Genomic DNA, 19,591 nt, shown 5'->3' with positions numbered 1-19,591 from the left:
TGATTAGTTAACAAGACTGTACAGTATACTTGAAAGATGCTAAGAGAGTAGATCTTAAATGTTCTTACCACACACACACAAAGTAACTATGTGAAGTAATGGATGTGTCAAGCTTATTGGGATAATTATCTTACAATATATATCAAACATATCATCAAGATATGCACCAGAAACCTACACAATCTTATATGTCAAATATATTTCAATCGAGCTGAAAAAACAGACACACAGGTACAGGAGGAGCTGCTAGATGCCGTCATGGTGTTTTGTGTTTCTTTGTTTCAATCAGTCTCCCCATGATAAGCGGTGGACAGGGGTTCTGTCCTGTTCATTGTTCTATCCCCAGAGCCCAGCACACAGTAGGTGCTTAATCGACATGGGCCGGAAGAGTTGTGAATTGTAGTGACATAATGATAAAGTGATCTCTTAAAGTGAAATCAGATCATGTCCCCTGCTTAAAACTCTCTGATGGCTTCCTGTCCCACTTAAAATTCATAAGGCTGGAGGGAGCAGGGAGTGGGGAGTTAGTGTTTCATGGGGACAGAGTTTCAGTTTGGGAAGATGAGCAAGTTCTGGAGATGATGGTGGGGATGGTTGTCCAACAGTGTGAGCGTGCTTAGTGCCACTGAGCTGTGCACTTAAACATGGTTCAAGTGGTAAATTTGATCGTATATGTTATTTACCACAATTAAAAAAAAAAATTGTACTCCTCACTGGTGAGGCCCTGCCTGCTTGGGGCCCTGTGCTCCTCTCCCTCCTTATCTCCAGCTGCTCGCCTTTCACTCACCTAGTGTGGCTGCTCCAGGCATACTAATGGCCTGGGCCCTCCTCCAAGCTTCCTACCTACCGCAGGGCCTTTGCACTGGCTGTTCCCTCTGCCTAGAACACTCTGCACATCTCCCCACAGCTGCTCCTTCTAGCCCATCTTATTTCAGCTTACATGTCACCTCCTCTGGCAGGCTCTCCTCAACTCCCCCCCACCATACACAATCACCCCCTACCTAACACATTATCTGGCTTTTTCTTTATTACACATATCGCTAATTCAAATCAAGTCCTAATTTGCTTTTATGCGGTTGGTCTTCCCCATTAGGCTGCGAACTCCATGAGGACAGGGGTCTTTGTCTCCACACGGTAGGTGCATAATAAATTTTTGCTGAAGGACCAGAGACTGGCCCCCATCCAGATGAAGACTGGGACCCCCGCGACTCTCCACATTTCCACACCCAGCTCCCCATCATTCTGTTTGCTGCAGTGACCCAGCCAGGACTCTCCCAGGTGCTCCCAACTGCCCCAGGCCAGGCCAGGCCAGGCCACTGTCCAAGTCCCACCCCCAGGAGACAGAGCAGACCCAGAGCCTTGGGGGCCGGTGGTTGTAAACAGTTTTATTGACAGGGGGTTGGGGGAGGCAAACTCCAGAGAGGGTCCAGGACTCTCAGCTGGCCACTCAGCTGGCATGCATGGTCAGCTGGAGGTCAAGGGGGAGGTCACAGAGGATGGGTGGCATGGGACCCTCTGACCACCCTGGGGCCATATTTACAGGGGGGCCCGCCCGCCTTCGCCATCTCCCAGACCGCCCGAGCCCTTAGACAGCCGCCAATACGACTTCTGGGCAGGCCGTCCTGACCCCCTGCCTGAAACCCCTGCCTCATCACCCCTCAAACTCCTAACCGGCACCTTGGAGGCCCCCGGCTTTCTGGAAGCCCCGGCGTCGGCTCAGCCAACGCCCAGGCCGCTGGGGCCTCCGCGCTCGCACACAGACACACACACCGCACGTGGCCGCCCCCACGCACACGCCGCAGCAGCCCGCGGGCACACGCGCACGCCTCCCTCCCCTTCCCGGCCCCTTGCACACGGACACGGCATGCACGCGCGCGCGCACACACACACACACACACACACACACACATACATACATGCCGGGGGCCGGGTCGAGGAGGGACCTCTGGGTGGGGCGGGGGCGGGGAGCTGGGGGAGCTGGGGTCTGCAGATGTGCCCCCTCCCCTTCCCACCGCCAAGCCCCCGGCCGCCACCCCGAGAACGGAGTTGTGCAATTGGTTAGAAAACTGCAAAAGAAACGCAAATTGGAAAACAAACCAAAAATCCACGCGCAGAAGGTCAACCTCAAATCCACAGCACATTCCGCCCGCCCGCCCGCCTGCCCCAGACCGCCTCAGGGTCCTGCGGCCCCGGGGCGCGGCGGGGCGGGGAGCCGAGCCCCTTGTGCTTCCGGGCGGCGGAGGGCGCCCCCCACCCCGCGCGGCTGGGCCGGGGGTCTGAGCACCCACTCGGAGCTGGCCCGGTCTCTCGCTCCTGGTTCCCGTGGCTGGCACCGCCGAGGCGCGCGGCCCCGGCCTAGGGCACGGGGGGCGCAGTCCTGTCCGGGCCCCCGTACGAGAGGAGGTGGGCCAAGTCCGTGCCGGGCCGGGTGTGGCGGCCGCGGGGCCGGGCCTCGCCGCTGTTGATCGTGTGCGTGCGGCGCAGCGCGGCGGCGGGCGGGGCGTGCGCGCCCGGCCTCCGGAGGCTGCCGGTGGGCGGTGGGCTCCAGGGCCGAGGGAGGCCGTCGGCGGCGGAGCTCGGGTCCAAGGGGCCCGTGGGCGCCGACACCACCCGCCGGCGGTCCGGGCTGGCGTGGGGGGTGAGCGGGAAGTCGCCGTGGGAGGCGCGGCCGGGCCGCGCGACGAAGAGGCGGGCGTCGGGGGCCGGCTCGCCGGGCGCGGGGGAAGCCTCGGGGACGCGGGCAGGGGCCAGCAGCAGGAGGGAGGATGAGAGGGAGGCTGTGAGCAGCGTGTGGCCGTGCTCCCAGGCGCGAGGGCCCAGGGCGTGCGGGTGCGGGGTGGGCAGGCGCTTCTGGGGCAGCGGCGTCTGCTCGGGCGTGGGCAGCAGCCCCGAGTCCAGGTCGTGGGAGCCGCCCTGCAGCAGCGTGGCCTTGGCCCACCCGTTCTGCATCAGGGGCGCCAGCAGGGCCTCGGGGGGAACCCCGGGCCCGCCGCCGCCCCCGGCCCGGCCCCCGGGGCCGCCCGCCCGGCGCTCGCCCAGGCGGCTCACGCTAAGCACGGCCTCGCCGCCCCCGTGCGCCAGGATGCCCTCCTTGTCCTTGCGGCGGGCCAGCTCGCGCCGCTCGCGGAGCCCCACGTACCAGCCCACGCTGAAGCCGGACACCACGGCGCCCACCACGAAAGCCGCCACCGACGACGTCACCAGCAGGTTCACCGACACCAACCCGGCGCGCTCCTCCGAGAGGCTGGCCCCTAGGAGTCCTGGCCCGGAGGGTGGCGTGTGAGGGGCCCGGCCGGGACGGTCCCTGCGCACCTCTCGCAGCCTCCGGCTGGTCTACGCACTCAACGTCTGTCTGCTTCTCTGCTTCGTGGCGCCTCTCTGACCCTTTCAACGCCCGTCTGCCCATCTCTTTGTCCCCTGGCGTCTGTCTTAAAGTTTGTCTGCCCATCTGTCTCCTGGCCTCTCTCTCTGCGGTCCCCAGCGCCCCCTCGCCATCTGTCGGTCCTTTTCCCACCTCCCTACCTGGAAGTGGGGCCCCCTGCCCTTCCCAAGCCCTGACGGTAGCCAGTACCGCCCCCCCCCCCCCGTGTTGGGCATGGGCGGCAGAGGGTGTGAGAACCCTGGAGGACCAGGACTCTGAGTCCCCAGGCCTCCTCCCCTCTCCCTTGCTTACCTGTGCAGTCCCCTAAGCCTGAGGTGCTGGCCCCGGACACATCCTGCTCAAAGGTGGCTCTGATGAGGGCAGGGGGGCAGAGAGGCGCAGTCAGCAGAAACCTCTCGCACAGAGCTGTGGTTGGGGGGGTGGGAACTCCCGATCATCACGTGGGTCACATACCCGCCCCCCACCTCCCTCGTCCCCAGTACCTGGTGCCAGGGCTGAGGAAGATGCAGGAGCCATCCGGGGCCCAGCCGCAGTAGGGGTCCTGACTGCCAATACAGTTCCTGGAGCAGACAAGGGACCCGGAGGGCAGATCGACCACAGCCCCTTTTGAGGCACCTCTTACTGTCAACTCTGGGAGTTCTCAAGGTACGTCTTAGCGGTGGGGGCTATTTCTTCCCCATTTTACAGATGAGAAAACTGAGGCTCAGGAAAGTTTACTTTTGCCCAAGGGACAGAGCCAGGGTTGGAGCCCAGGCAGGCTTGCCCCTGAGTCTGTGCTTTGGGTGTGTGCTATGGCATCATTATTGCCAAGTCGGCGGGCACAGGGTCAGGTGCTCTCCAGTGTGTGGAGGGCACACTGTGAGTCCAGAGATGTGCCAGTGTTTTATCTGCATGTGATCTTCCCACCCATTTTATTTATTTTATTTGTTTTTTTGGCTGTGCCACGCGGCATGTGGGATCTTAGTTCCCCGACCAGGGGTTGAACCCATGTCCCCTGCAGTGGAAACGCGGAGTCTTAACCACTGGACCCCCCAGGGAAGTCCCTCCCATCCATTTTAGAGGCAGACAAACAGCTGTCTCCCTGGTCCCCAGCTTCTGCTCCTGATGCTCTTAGAAATGTCAATCACATCCCATCCTGCTCTGCCCATAGACCTCCAGGGCTCCCACCTCACTCCAGGGGTGGGGGAAGGAGCCCAAGTACTCCCCACAGCCCACAGACCCTGCACGACCTACCCCCGGCCCCGTCCCCTCCCTGACCTCCCCTCCTCCCTCTCTCCCCCTCGCTCATTTTGTTCCAGCTATACAGGCCCCCTCTCTGTTCCGCCAACACACCAGGCCCAGTCCTGCCCCAGGGCCTTTGCACATGTTCTGCCCGCTGCCCTGCTCATGGTTCAGTGAGTCAGGATGCTGTTGGGGCCTGGACTTGAACTTGACTCTCTCCCTCTTCCTGTGCTCACCTCCCCTCACTTCCCCTGCCCACAGCTGGCCCAGGAATACTCACTTCATGCATCCTGAGTATTGCTGGCAGCGCGCCACGGGCACTCGGACCACACAGCGGGGGAAGGCCGCCAGCAGGCCACCCGAGGCCGCATCCAGCTCCAGGCTCAGCAACCGCTGCCCTGTCTCGCCACCCCCAGAGCGTCCACACCTGGGGGTGAGCAGATTGGTAAGACTCAAGGGGCACGCCCTATCTCCCTGCCCACTGGCCCTGTCCCTTGACCTCTGCCCGGCCTCACCTGTCCGGCCGGTAAGTCTCAAACTCCTCCAGGAAGACACTGGGCCCGGTGGTGCCCGAGGCACTGGCGTTGGGCCAGACAAGGAACTTGAGGACAGTGCCCGCCTCAGAACCCAGGAAGACGACAGTCTGGTTGCCCCAGGGGCCGGCGCCCACGTCCACGGCCACTTGCGTCAGCTGGTACCTGGGGCCAGGGTTGGGCAGAGGTCAGGCTGCCTCCCAGCCCCCTGGGGTCCTGGGCGCACTCAGAGACACCACCCACGCCCAGCAAGGTGGACATGGGCGTGGCTCCAAGGGGGCACATCATGGAGAGAAACACACCCCCAAACCCGACTCCTACCTGGGCCTGCCTGTCTCTCTCCCTGTCTCCCTCCATCTCTTTGTGTCAGGTGGTCTCTCTCTCCCTCTCTCTGTTTCTCCCTCTTTCTGGGCATCCCTGGAGCCTCATGCCCAGCTGTCTTGAGTGTCCGGCTTCCCCCTCGTGTCCGAAGTTGGCCCTGTGCCTCCCTCCTTGCCCACCACCCTGGCCAGGGCTCTCCTTCCCACCCAGCCCGGCCACCAGGACCCCGGCCCCGTGTAGGGACTGACCGCATCAGAGTCCGAACAATCCAGGGTGCGTGGCCCAGTGAGGGCACTGCCTCGTCCATCAGGGGGTGTGTCTTGACGAAGTTGAGGATCTCGTCCGGGAAGGCGCTGGAGGCATTGTACTGCATGCCAGGAGCTGCACAGCACCCGGGCCTGGGTGGGGACGAGGGGGTGGTCACGGTGGACATGGAGGCCCCCACATAGGGGCTCTGATTCACCAGGGGACCTGCTGCCCTGCCCAAAGGGCCTCGGTTTTCCCCACCTGCATAATGGGTACAGCTGAACTCGGCAACAGCTATTGAAATAACTAACTGCCTGGAATTCCAAGCCCTTGGTCCAGGGTCAGGATCCTACCCAGGCACCTGTCTCAGGGTCGAGGGGGCTCTCACCGGGGCCGTGGCACCTGGTCCTCCGGCACGGGTGTCCAGATAGACTCAGGGGACTTCTGCTCACGGAAGCGGCCCTCAAACACGGCAGCCACCTGTGTCATGTCAAAGGCGCAGACGGCCGAGCCGGGGATGCTGTGGGTGGGGGCAGATGAAAGGGAGCAGTGAGCCTGGCCAGGTGTGGGGTGGGGGTGGGGGACTGCCCTGGGCAAGCAGGTGGAGGAGTGTTTGTCCTCCGGAGCTGTCACATGTTCAGTTCCCTGGGCCAGAGGTTGCTGCCCCCCCCCACCATCCAGTCCAGTCACTTCACCTGCTGAACAGTTCTCAGGCTGGATCGTAGTTCAGCCCCTCCACAGCTACCCGCGTCCAGGCCCCCCCTTGTCACTTGCCTGCATATCCAGTCTCCCAGGTGCCACCCTTGCTCCCTTTCAACCCATTCCCCAGGGAGTTTTCCAAAAATGCAAACCTGACCTGGTCCCTCTTCTGCTCCTTACTCTCCCATGGCTCCCTAGTGCTCTCAGGATAAAATCCAGGCTCCTCCCCACAGCCCATCACCTCCCTGCCCTCATATCCTCCGCTCTCCCCCTTGCTTCCCTCCAAGCCAGCCACACGGGCCTCCTCCCTATGGTTTAAACATAGCAAGCTCATTGCAGCCTCAGGGCTTTTGCACAGGCTGTTCTTCCAACTTGGAATGCTCTTCCCGCTTCTTCCATCTCACAACCATTGATGCCTCCTCCAGAAAGCCCTCCCCGACCCCTCCTCCAAAGGCAGAGGATGGGGACGCCCCCCCACCCCCATCTGCCAAGTTCTGGCCAAAGGGCCTTGGAGGGTCAGTGTCTGGCTTGGTGCCCCCTGGCCTGGGACCGAGGCTTCCCGGGAGTCGAATCTTGCCCAGTGCAGGACCCAGGGGATATGTGGTGAGGTGACATGGGAACTCTCCACCTGTGCCCACCCGGTGCTCCCAGTCTGCTCCCGACGGTGCCCGCTGACCTGTTGCTGGGCGTGGAGAAAACAGCAAGGACCACGGGCCGGCCCCCCAGGCTGACCACGCCCGTGACGGCCCGCAGCACGTTGAAGTAGAAGTGGGAGTCCCCTGGCACCGAGCAGTTGAGCCGTGCCTTCAGGAACGACGTCCACTGCTTCTCCAGCACGCGAGGGGAGCCGCCCACGTCATTCTTGCACACCCGGGCCACACGGGACACCACCACCTGGCACATCAGCAGGCGGGGGGTGGGGGTGGGGGCTGAGCCCTGTGTTCTGCAAGGCCTGCCCGCAGGTCACACTGCCCGCTACCCAGGATGGGATGCAGGAGCCTGGCCCTGGGTCGCTGTGGGTGCCCCAGCCAGTCACCTTAGCCCCCTGAGCACCAGATTCCCCAGCGAAATGTGGGGATGACGAAGATCACAGCCACCATGACAAGCATAATCATCATTGCTCCCACTTCCAGATGACTCATTAAGTACCGGGCACTTTATCCTCCTCATCTCTCACGTTCCTCCCAAAGCTCTACAGAGGAGGGCCTACTGATATCCCCGGGGTACAGAGGGGAAACCGAGGCACAGCGAAAGGAAAGTGACCGAGGCCCAAGGTCACACTAGTAGTAAGTGGCAGTCTGTGCACTTAAATGTCTCCGTGGATTGAGGGATGGGATGGATGTATGGATGGATCAGTGGATGGATGGATGAATTTGAAGGACACAGTGATGGACAGTGAAGGTAAGGAAGAAGGAGATAATCAAGGGATGGATGAATGGGTGTGTGGATGGATGGGTGGCTGGCTGGATGGTTGGATGAGTAAATGGGTGTGAGTCTGCATGAATGGATAGATGGGTAGATGAATGGGTGGGTGGGTGGATGGATGAAAGGATGGATGGGTGGAGAGATGGATGTGAGTGTGGATGAGTGGGGAGAGATGGGTAGAGGAATGGATGAATGGCTGGATGGAAAGGCAGATGAGGGAGGTAATGACAGATCAGTGGATGGGTGGATCCATGGGTGGATAGAAGGTTGAATGGAGTGGATGAGCAGGTGATGAGGAGGAGATGGGATAGACAATTGGATTATGGAGGGGTGGGCAGGTAGGTGGAGAGATGGATGGTAGATGGATGAGCTGATCAGTAGGAGGATAGCTCAATGGATGGTTAGGTGTATGAATGAATGGACAGGTAGGTGTATGAATGGATAAAGAAGTCAGTGAGTGGGAGGTGGGTGGATGGATACATAGGTGCATGGAAGGGTAGATGAGTGGACGGATGGATGGAGGACGGCTGAGTCGGGGGGTGGGCGGATGGATAGGTAAGTGGTTTGACTGGAAGTGTGGGTGGGCTGAAGAACAGATAGGTGGGTAGGTGAGAGGGCGGTTGAGTGGGAGAGTGAGTGGGCAGACAGATGGGCCGTTGAGGAAGGATGGATAAATGATGGTAGATGGGTGGGTGGACAGGTGAACAGCAACGGCACTGGGACTGGAATCAGGGGTGTATCTGACTTCAGACCCGGGACCCTCACCCAGGGCTGCTCCAGAAATGTCTTCAAGCCCCAGGGGCCTGGACCCGGCTAGAGTGGAGGGCCCTGAGGACCAGAGGGACCCTCTCGCCCCAGGTGGAGTTTCATGGAACCACCTCTGCTCCCCACTTCCCGTGATCAGAGCCTCTCAGCTGCATGCCCCACTGCCTGGGCCTCTTTGGGAGGGGAAATAGGGCCCTACCTTTTCCAGATAGTTAAACTCCATTGCGATCTCCCGGAAGAAAAAGTAGATGTGGCTGCCCCACTCCACCACGTGGACAAAGTAGGGCTCTGTAGGAGACGAGGGGTCGGAACTCAGCCCGTGACAGGAGAAAGGGAGTTTCTGGGGCTGGGAACACAGTAGCCTGGGTGGCTGCTTTTACAGTGAAGGGGGGGAATATAAGCTGATTACCCAGGCAAAATAAAAGAGACTGAAGTTTTGGGGGTTTTTTGGAGGGAGTAGGTGTCAGAATCCTAAAGTCACCGTGTCTTCTTTCCACAGACAGCAACGTCTACTCTTTTGTCACCTTCCTCCTTCATGTGCTGAGCTGAGCTCCTACCATACCGCTCATGCTGTTCCATTTCAGGTTACTAAGCCACCCATTTCCAGCAGGTTCTACTTTAGATCCAACTTAAATCTTTCCTCTAACTTTATCTTCAAAGAGGCTAGTAGGTTCCAAAGATGAGATGGGAGTTCCCTGCCTGTCTTCTCTGGGACTGTTATTCTGGTGGGGGAATTTGATGAATGTCAGCCCTACCAGGTCTGCCCCTATCGCCCCACCTTTGAACCACTTGGAGTCGTGTTTCACGGTGCGCAGAGTGGGCCGGTCCCCGAGGCTGCGGTAGATGACGGCGTCGATGGCTAGGAAGTCGGTAACGGTGGCTGTGAAGAGCATCCCTTCTGGATGGGGGTGAGTCAGGGGGAGGCAGGTGAGAGATTAGATCATAGAGGCCGGAGGCTGGGTGGGTCAAAACTTGACTTCAAGACTGAGCCCTGAGCCTAAGTGAGCCCTAAGCCCCAGGCTGAGCCCCAACCCTGCCAAGGCCCTGACTTCAGGCTGATCCCCAACTCCTCAGCTCATCCCCAACCTCGGCTGAGCCCTGCCCTTGAGATTCTGCCTGTTTCATAGCTGGAGAGATGGTCTCCCAGCCATCTTCTAAATGACCTGACTCCAAGAGTGGAAAATGCCATGTCTTGCTGTGGACTGGGGCCCCATCAGATGGTCAGAGTTGGGGGCACTCACCAGAGAAGAGGGCAACATTGGCGTGTTTGGGGTCGTATGGGCAGCGGGCCATGCCACTGATGTTGTCCCCGAGGGGCTGCAGTGTGTCCATCTGCAGGGGGGACAGGGACTGAGTGACAGAGCTCCTGTCTATACCTAGCAGCCCCTGGCTCCCCCAGCCACCCTCTCCAAGGGGACTCCTGGCACCACCTTGGATGTTGTGTGACTTGGTCAGTCATTTAACCTCTCTGGGACTCAATTTACTGATCTGTAATAAATGAGTCTGAATCGATCCTAATTCATCCTATAACTGGTTTGTAGTTTAAGTTGTTGCAGCCTGTACAGGCCTCCTTTGGAAGCCTCCTCAGGAGCTCCGGGTGAGGGGTCTGGGAGGGCATATCCAGTAAGGCTTCCTGTAGGAGATGATGTGGCCTGGGGATAGGGCATGACCAGTGGAGGGCCAGTGAGCAAAGGCGTGGAGGTTGAACCTGGGGCAGTCAGGGCTTCGAAGAGCGGTGACTCACGCTGTAGTTGGCACACACGGGGTTGAAGGCATTGGAACCACACACGAAGAGGGTGGATTCGTCCCGAAGTAGAAGCACCTTTACAAAATTTCGACACTCGCCCTGGATTGGGGCGTCGGGAAGAGAGAAGCCAGGGTGGGTGTGGTCACGGGTGTGGGCGGGGTCAGGAAAGAGGCGGGGCCTGCAAGGAGGGGCCAGGGATGTGGGCACGGCAAAATCAGGGGGCTAAACTAGGACTCGGCTGGGGGCGAGGCCATGACTAAGGGAGGGGCCCAGGCAGGGAAATAGGGCACTTGAAGGGGTGGAGCTATGGCAAGACGAGGGCTAAGGGCACGGCCACGACTGAGGACCACCTTGGGGGTGTGGCCAGGCTCTGGGAGTAGCCAGGGCAACACCAGGGCCCTGGCTTAGAATGAAAGCAGATTTGCCCTGGGGGGTGGCCAGGACGGATTGGGGCGTGGTTGGAGGCGTGGCCAGGGCCCACTTACCTCCTGCTTGCCCTTCATCCGACACACGTTGATGTCGCTGGGGTTGGAGCGCCAGGTCAGCTTCTGGGACACAGAGAGCTGGTGAGGTGAGCGGGGTCCTTGACAGCCCTAGGAACCCTGCTAGGGAGGCCCGAATCCACCTTGCTCCCCAGCTCAGTGTCTGGGCCCCCTGGCGGGAGCCCCAAGCATTGCCCCCTCCCCTCCCTCCTGCACCCCCTCCTCACCCGCTGGTACCGCAGCTCCATGGACGTGGGGGGCTCCAGCTCCACCCGGTACAGGTTGTCCCTAGAGGAGGGGTGTAGTTAATGAGATCGGAGAGCCTCCCCTCCCCGCCCACTATTCTGACAGCAGACGTGAGGCCAACACGTGCCAAACAGGGGCGTGCCAGCGCCTCTGCCATGTGCAGCTCCACATGTGCATGCCCTGACACGCCTCCTCGTGCCCTAAAGTGAGCCACGGGTTCTGGCACACCCCACATGCCTTACCACGCCACCTCACGCTTACACACCCCATGGCCTACACCCAACACAGCGCATTGTCTGATGCCTTTACATCCGCTGTCCCCGTCTCAGCACCCCTCAGTCTCCCCCAGGCTCTCACCGCTCCCCCCATGCCACAGAAACTGCCCTAATCAAGGTCCCTGGCCCCTGTTAAGTCCAGCGGTCACTTCTCTGTCCTCCTCCCCCTCTCCACAGCGTCTCCCCCGGCCAGTCCACCCTCGTCCTGGGACCTCCATCCTCACTGGGTTCTTGGACCCTGCACTCTCCTGGCTTCCCTCCCACCTCTCCGGGCCCTCCTCTCTCCCTGGTGGGCCCACACCTGAGTCCTCTGGCCTCTTCCCTCCCCCATCCATACCCCTCCTGGGCCGCCTTGTTCACTCTCAGGGCTGGAACCACGTCTCTGCCCGGATGACACCCACAGTCCTGTCTCCAGCCAGGGCCTCCCCTGAGCTCCAGATTTGGGGTCCAGCTAACCCTCAAGGTCTCCACGAGGGGGCTCAAAGGTATCTCATACTCTGTCTCACACTCAGCTTGGCCACACGGCACCCGACCATCCCCCAAATCTGCTCATGCCCTGTCCACCATCTCGGCTGAGGCAGCTCTATCCCCACGACGTGGGAGTCACCTTCAACTCCCTTCTCCTTCCCTCCCAATATGTCACCTCTGCCTTCAGTATCTAGCGAGGGTTCACCCACTTCTCACATCCTCTATGACCACCACCCTAGTTCAGCCCCCATTACTGCCCACCTGGACCAACATTGTCCCCTCTGCCCTAGTCTAGTGGCTCCTGCCCTCACCAGTACAGTCTGTCCTCCCCCAGTCGCCACCAGAGGGCACCTGTGAGCACCCGAGTCAGGTCCTGTCCCTCCTCTGCCCACAGCCCTCCAGGGTCCCACCTCCCTTGGGGGTAAAAGCTCAAGTCCTCCCCTGCAGCCCACAAGGCCCTGCCCTCCCTGCCCCGTCCCCTCCCTGCCCTCCCCTCCTCCTTCTCTCCCCCTCACTCACTCTGCTCCAGCCACACGGGCCTCCTTGCTATCCCTCCACCTTTCCAGGCAGAGTCCGGCCCCAGGACTTTTGCACGGGCTGTGTCCTATGCCCTGACTTCTCCCTCTCCCTCAGATTTCCTTATAGCTGGCTCCTTATCAGTTCTCAACTCAAATGTCACCTTCTCAGAAAAGCCTTTGGGGTGCCACTTCAGCACCCCCTCTAGCACCCAGTGAATTTTGACCAAACAGCTGTCCCTACCTGGTAACACATCATAGCAAGCTCTGGGCTCCAACCACACCCAGAGTTCAGCACCCTTAAAAATCCCAGGGACACACATTCACACTCCAGCCAAACAACAGGCCCCAGCATGCAAACCTCCCTAAAATGCTACCACCTACTCCCCCACACCTCACCCTGCACACTCTGCCCGACAGTCCCTCGTACCTGTCCCCGATGAAGAGCGTCCTGTTGACCCGCAGAACCCGCTGGATGTTGAGATCGTCGGTGCCCTCTGCGGGGGTCAGGTGTCCTGGCCCGCTGCCCACGAACACGGGATAGTGGTTCAGGTCTGGGGGGAGGGCGAGGAGGGGTGTGATCCAGGGCCAGGGTGAGCCTGGCCTGGTGAGCCCCCGGGGGAGGGGGCAGCAGATCCAGCTGGGGAGCAAGACCCTCCCTCGGGACTCCCCCTCTCCAGGCCCCCCACTCACAGTCCCTGGGGGCCACGCTGAGTGGCGGCGGCTCCTCGGGGAAGAGGCCGTGGGAGCCTCCCAGTAGCAGCAGCAGGAGCAGTAGGGCCGGGCGGGGAGGGGGCGCTCGCGGAGTCCGCATGGCGAGGTCAGGGCGACAGGAGGTGACACCTGCAAGCGAGGGGCCATGCGGTGAGCCGTGTGGCTTGCAGTCCCCATTGCTGCCAGCAGAGGGAGCGCGAGAGCCGCGGCGGCGGGGACCTTCAATTTCCAGAAAAATTCCCCATTGGGGGGTAATCATTTAAAAATAACAACAATCATGGCAACAACAATAACACCAGCACTTATTAATTACCAGAACAACTTTCTGACCACATTTTAGTGAAAGCTCAGGAAACGGTTTCTAACAAAAAATGGATAATCATGAGAATATTTATTTTAAAAATTAAATGATTTTATATTAAAAATTAATAATAATAATAGATAAACAGGGACTTCCCTGGTGGCGCAGTGGTTAAGAATCCGCCTCCCCAAGAGGGAAGAGATATGGGGACATATGTATATGTATAACTGATTCACTTTATTATAAAGCAGAAACTAACAACACCATTGTAAAGCAATTATACTCTAATAAAGATGTTAAAAAAAAAAGAAGAATCCGCCTCCCAGTGCAGGGGACACGGGTTCGAGCACTGGTCCGGGAAGATGCCACGGAGCAACTAAGCCCGAGCGCCACAACTCCTGAGCCTGGGCTCTAGAGCCCACGAACCATAACTACTGAGCCCACGTGCTGCAACTACTGAAGCCCGCGCGCCTAGAGCCCGTGCTCCGCAACAAGAGAAGCCACCGCAATGAGAAGCCTGTGCACCGCAACGAAGAGTAGCCCCCGCTTGCCGCAACTAGAGAAAGCCCGCGCACAGCAACGAAGACCCAACGCAGCCAAAAATTAAATAAATGAATAAATAAATAAATTTTTTAAAAAAAAGAATTCTTAGAGTTAAAACACAAAAACCTTGAAATGAAAGTCTCAAAAACCAAAAATTCAAAGGCTCTTGGAATTTTATAAACCACAATCTGGGAACTGCAGTACTTTAGAATAGCAGAATATTCTAGCTGGCCAGGGACCTCAGAGGGCCCGGTAAGTCTGACTTCCTTCCCGATAACAGCCTTTCTGTCCTCTCCTGGAATACCTCTGTGACAGGAGCCTCACGACCTCTTCAGGGGGCCTGTTTCCCGCTCCCGCTCAAGGGAATTTGGAGAAACTTCCAGGTGTGTAGAGTGGAGACCACCCCCCACCCGTCCCAAGTGATGATCTGGTGGGCGGTGTGAACAGAACTCACCCTCTGGAACCCAGCCCTCCACGCCCCTCCCAGAAGGAGTGCAGTCCGGAGGCCCCAAGAAGACACCCGCAGCCTCTGGGCAAGCCCCGTGCCTCAGTTTCCCCGTCTGAGCAGCAGGTACCTCTCCGAGCCCTGCCCCCAGCCTTGGGGTGCGGGGATCCCGAACCCGTGGAGGTGGACGCGAGGCGGGAACTTTGGCCCTGGAACGCCTGCCTCTGAGGATTCAGGGCCAAAAAACAGGAAGGCCTTGCGTGGAACAGCGAAGTTTCCTCTCTGTGACCCTGAACTTCCAGGATTTGTGACTCAGCGGACGCCAGGATCTCACGTGTGCGCGGATCTGGCTCTACTTCCTTAAGAGTTTCCTTCCCCGACTCCTCCCCTTCTTAGCAACGTCCCGTGGCTCCCAGCGACCCCCGAGCCAGGCCCCAGACACTGCATTCAAGACCCACAACGGGATCACCAGCCCCGCTGCTGCCTACCCCAGCCTACAAGCTTCCTCTTTACAACACCTGCCGGGGCACCCCGCCTCTGGTGTTCTGTCTGCTCTGTTTCTTCTCTTTGTTTTAAAAGATTGATTGATTGATTGATTGATTGATGTATTTATTTACCTGCCGGGGCACCCCGCCTCTGGTGTTCTGTCTGCTCTGTGCCTTCTTATTTTTTTTTAAGATTTATTTATTTACTTATTTATTTTTGGCTGCGTTGGGTCTTCATTGCTGGGCGCTGGGCTTTCTCTAGTTGCGGCGAGCGGGGGTTACTCTTCCTTGCGGTGCGCAGGCTACCAATTGCGGTGGCTTCTCTTGTTGCGGAGCACGGGCTCTAGCTGCGTGGGCTTCAGTAGTTGCAGTGCGTGGGCTCAGTAGTTGTGGCTCGTGGGCTCTAGAGCACAGGCTCAGTAGTTGTGGTGCACAGGCTTAGGTGTTCCGCGGCATGTGAGATCTTCCTGGACCAGGGCTTGAACCCGTGTCCCCTGCATTGGCAGGTGGATTCCTAACCACTGCACCACCAGGGAAGTCCCTAAACATTTTTTTTTAACATTGTGGTAAAATGTATAACAAAGTTTGCCATCTTAACCATTTTTAAGTGGCACTAAGTATATTCACATTCTTGTGCAACCATCCTCACCATCCACCTCCAGAACTTTCTCATCTTCCCAAACTGAAACTCTGTCCCCATTAACTTGACTTCCCATCCCCTCCCCCAGCCCCTGGTCCGCACCATCTACTTCCTGTCTCTATGGCTGTGACTCCTCCAGGGACCTCACACAAAGTAGAATCAGACAGTATTTGTCCTTTTGTGTCTGGCTTATTTCACTGACCATCATGTCCTCAAGGTTCATCCATGTTGTAATGAGTGTCAGAATACCTTGACTTTTTAAGGCTCAGTAATATTCCACTGTGTGGATAGACCACATTTTATTTATCCATTCGCCTGTTGATGGACACTGGGGCTGCTTCCACCTTTTGGCTATGTTGTGAATGGGTGTGCAAACATTTCTTTGAGACCCTGCTCTCAATTCTTTTGGGTGTATGTGCAGGCGTGGAATTGCTGGATCGTATGGTGATTCTATGCTTAACTTTTGGAGGAACTGCCATGCTCTTTTCCAAAGCGGCTGCACCATTTTACATTCCCACTGGCATTGCCCATGCGTTCCAATTTCTCCTGCCAACACTATTTTCTGTTTTTTGATAGTAGCCATCCTAATGGGTGTGAGGTGGTGCTCTGTGCCTTTTACCCCATGTCTTATCAGAATAATTTTTTTTTTTTCTCCTTCCTTTGGTACGCGGGCCTCTCACTGCCATGGCCCCTCCCGCTGCGGAGCACAGGCCCCGGACGCGCAGGCTCAGCGGCCACGGCCCACGGGCCCAGCCGCTCCGCGACACGTGGGATCCTCCCGGACCGGGGCACGAACCCGCGTCCCCCGCATCGGCAGGCGGACTCTCAACCACTGCGCCACCAGGGAAGCCCCCCAGAATAATTTTTAACTTCAGAAACTTCAGGACAACAGCTTCCACTCGTGGGCCATGCAGCATTGTGGTGAGGGGAGGGGCTCCAAGGCCATTAAGTGTTCAAATCCCAGCTCTGCTATGTACATGCTGTGTGACCCTGAACAGGTCACTCCACCCCTCTGGACCTCAGTTTACTCATCTGTGAAATGGGCATGGTAACAGTATCAACCTCACAGGCCTGTGGTCGGTGTTAGCAAAGTGCCTGGCATGCTGCAGGTGCTCAGTAAATGCTAATTATTATTATTATTGTTGTTGCTGTTGGTATATTGAGTATCAGAGGCCGGGCTGGGTGGTTTCCAGGAATTGCTTCATGGAGACCCCTGATGGCTCTAGTACGGTTGGTATAACATTCAGTCCATTTTGCAGATGGGGAAACTGAGGGATTGATTGAGGGGCCATGACCCACCAGAGAGGATGTAGCAGCTGGATTGAACCCAGGGCTCTCTGCTACCAGGATTTCGCTCCTGGGGGTTGAGTGTACGAATGGTCACGGCAAGACTGATAATCACCCGTTCCGCCATCCCTCAACCCAGTGAGGCCAGCAGTTATTTAACACCCAGTTCACAGATGGGAAGACTGAGGCCCCAGGTTGGGATGGGACCGCACGGCTCATTGTTTCTCCTGGTTTTCATAACTTTGTGATGCAGCGACTCGGGGCTAGAAGGCTGTTGCCGTCCTCCCTCTGTCCACAGCTGCCCCCAGCCCCTCAGAGCCACCCTGGGAACCCTGAAACCCAAACTGGGCTTTTCTTACCAGCCCCATTGTTCCTGAGCCAAAGACAAGGGTGTCGGCCTCCCAGTCCCTCCCCTGCCCTGAGGGCCCCATAGCCCAGCTCCCACCCCCTAGCTGGTCCCCTGGCTTCCAGTCCCGCCCCTTCAGTATCCTCCTCAAGGTAGCAAAGGAATCTCTCTAGAACCCAAATCTCACTTGTTTCTTCCCTGATCTAAACCAGGGTCTCTCCCCTTCGGCACTGCTGACATTCAGGGCCAGGTCATTCTTTGGGGTGGGGAGGTTCTGGGCGCTGCCAGGTGTGGAGCAGTATTCCTGGCCCCCACCCACTCGATGCCAGGAGCATCCCTCAATTGCGACAACCAAAAATGTCCCCAAACACCGCCCAGTATCCCTTGGGGGGCAAAACCACCCCCAGCTGAGAACGTCTGCTCTAAACCCTTCTATGGCTCCCCAGTGCCCTTGAAATGAAGTCCCCTCCCTTCCATCTCCACCTCTGAGGATCTGCACATGCTGTTCCCTCTGTTTGGAACACCTTCCTCCTGCTTCCAGTAACCTGGTGAACACGCTCGCTCGTCAGGTCTCAGACATCTCCTCCAGGAAGACTCTCCAGATCCGCCCGGATTGACTTCCTCTGGGCTCCTGCCTGCCTGTGCCGGAGGGCCCTGCTCACCCTATCTTCCAAGTGCCTGGTTAACTGTTCATCTTCCCCACTGGACTCTGAGCTCCCCGAGAGGGCGGGACTGAGTCTGTCTTGGCCACCACTGTGTCCCCACTGCCCAGCATAAGGCCTGGCATTCAGTAGAAGCTCAATAAAGAATAAAAGTAGCAAACACCAAGCACTTGTGATGTGCCAGGCACTGTCCTAAGGACTTAAATGAACTCATTTGATCCGCACAACACATCGGAGAGGTGGGTGCTGTGCCCCTTACACAGATGAGGAAACTGAGGCACAGAGAGGCGAAGTCACTTGCCCAAATGGAAACGGTGGAGCCAAGACTAAACCTGCTCAATTGACATTTGTTAGTTTGACGATCATGCAGAGCTGAACCCCACATGCTCTTTGGGGGAGTCTGGGTCACGTCGGGGCCAACCCACTGCACCTGGCCTCAGTTTACCCCCCTGACCTGGGGTTATCGGAGAGGTGGCACCTCTCCCACCCTTCCAAGACCATCTGCTTCTCTCCATGAAACTCGAGGCATCTCTGCCAGCAGCTGTCCGGCGCCCACCTGCCTGGAAGTGGCCCCACCGCCGGCCCTGGCACCTGGTCACTGGGAGCCGCACTACCTCCCAACCCCGGGGCCAGGCGTGGGGAGCTGCGTGGCCAGAGTGTGCACCCCTTGGCGTGCAGGGCACCCATGTGTCTGCCTACCTGCAGCCCTGGAGACGTGCATCCATGCACATGGGGGTGGGAGGGACGGCCATAAAGAGATAGAGGTCCACCCCCAGCCGGGAGGGCTCGCGCTGTGGCACGGCCTCTCTGCCTGACCTCCCAACCATCACTCCAAGCCTTGGTACAGTCCCACTATACAGATGAGGAAACTGAGGCAGGGATGGAAACTCCCCCCAGGCCACCTGGCTTCACCCTCCCATCGACCTTCCCAGGTACCATATGGCCTTAGCTACTCTAACTTCATCAAAAGTTCAAATTTCCTTCTGGAACATTTTTTCCCACCTGGCCAGGGCTACCTGGGCTACCCCAGGGCTTCAGCATACATTTTAGGATCAGCTGGTAAGTTCCAAAACAAATAACATAAAACATAAAACATGTTGGGATTTTCACCGGAATGGTGCTGAACGCATAGACCAAATTGATCTATTGACGGACAGGCTCCCTGTCTCCGCTAATGGTTCAGGCCCCACCTGGGAGTCACCCCCCCACCAGCTCCCTTCAGCACCGGCCCCTTCTTTTCTCACCCTCACATCCAATGCCAGCAAGTCCTGTGGGGTCTTCCAAATTCATCCATAATTCTCACCCCTCTCTAGTCTGTTCCTTGGTCGACCCCCAGCATCTCCTGCCTGGACCCCACAGTCCCCTCCACCTGGTCCACAGCTCCCACCCTTCATCCCCAAAGTCTGTTCTCCCCGCAGCCGCCACCAGAGGGCGCGCGTGAGCACCCGAGTCAGGCCCCGCCCCTCCTCTGCCCACAGCCCTTCAGGGCTCCCACCTCCCTCCCAGTAAAAATCGAAGTCCTCCTGGGGCCCACAAGACCCTGCGCGACCTGCCCCGTCCCCTCCCTGCCGTCCTCTCCTTCCTCTCTCCCCCTCGCTCACTCTGCTCCAGACACGTGAGCCTCCTCACTGTTTCTCCAGCACACCAGGCCCGGTCCTGCCCCAGGGCCTTTGCACGGGCTGTTCCTCACTCCTGAAAGCCTTTTCTCTCAGATACCCACATGGCTCCCTCCTTATTTCAGGTCTCCACCCCCACCCCCTGGACTCTAGCAACCCCTTCCCTCCCCATGCACCCACCTCCCACCTGGGGTCCAATGTCACACTCTCAAAGGGTCCTCTTAGAC

At 58.4% G+C, this 19,591-nt stretch overlaps 1 protein-coding gene across 1 annotated transcript; it reads right to left on the bottom strand.

The window, feature by feature from the left end:
* Positions 1-74: 74 nt before the first annotated feature.
* SEMA6B (semaphorin 6B) lies at positions 75-17,829 on the bottom strand. Its single transcript, XM_022556968.2, has 16 exons — positions 13,019-17,829; positions 12,756-12,879; positions 11,049-11,109; positions 10,825-10,887; positions 10,337-10,438; positions 9,834-9,924; positions 9,371-9,490; positions 8,792-8,880; positions 7,079-7,296; positions 6,092-6,223; positions 5,706-5,855; positions 5,119-5,301; positions 4,884-5,030; positions 3,865-3,942; positions 3,674-3,732; positions 75-3,260 (listed from the first exon to the last, which is right to left on the bottom strand). The coding sequence occupies exons 1-16, from the start codon at positions 13,296-13,298 to the stop codon at positions 2,356-2,358; spliced, it is 2,802 nt and encodes a 933-aa protein (XP_022412676.2). The 5' UTR covers positions 13,299-17,829; the 3' UTR covers positions 75-2,355.
* Between the last annotated feature and the right edge of the window lie 1,762 nt (positions 17,830-19,591).

This window comes from Delphinapterus leucas, unplaced genomic scaffold, assembly GCF_059928025.1.
Source record: "Delphinapterus leucas isolate spDelLeu-1000000601 "Yukka" unplaced genomic scaffold, BTC_Dleu_Yukka2 spDelLeu_asBTCV2_sq25, whole genome shotgun sequence".
NCBI lineage: Eukaryota > Metazoa > Chordata > Mammalia > Artiodactyla > Monodontidae > Delphinapterus > Delphinapterus leucas.
This window is presented reverse-complemented; position numbering and strand designations above follow the sequence as displayed.

What these genes read in the sequence shown, in the direction of transcription:
- SEMA6B (XM_022556968.2), bottom strand. Translation starts at nt 13,298, where the DNA reads ATGATTACCCCCCAATGGGGAATTTTTCTGGAAATTGAAGGTCCCCGC. An exon ending in AGTTTAACTATCTGGAAAAG is followed by an intron (nt 7,297 to 8,791) that starts GTAGGGCCCTAT and finishes CTGATGTGCCAG; the next exon opens with GTGGTGGTGTCCCGTGTGGC. An exon ending in GAGACTTACCGGCCGGACAG is followed by an intron (nt 5,031 to 5,118) that starts GTGAGGCCGGGC and finishes GCTCACCCCCAG; the next exon opens with GTGTGGACGCTCTGGGGGTG.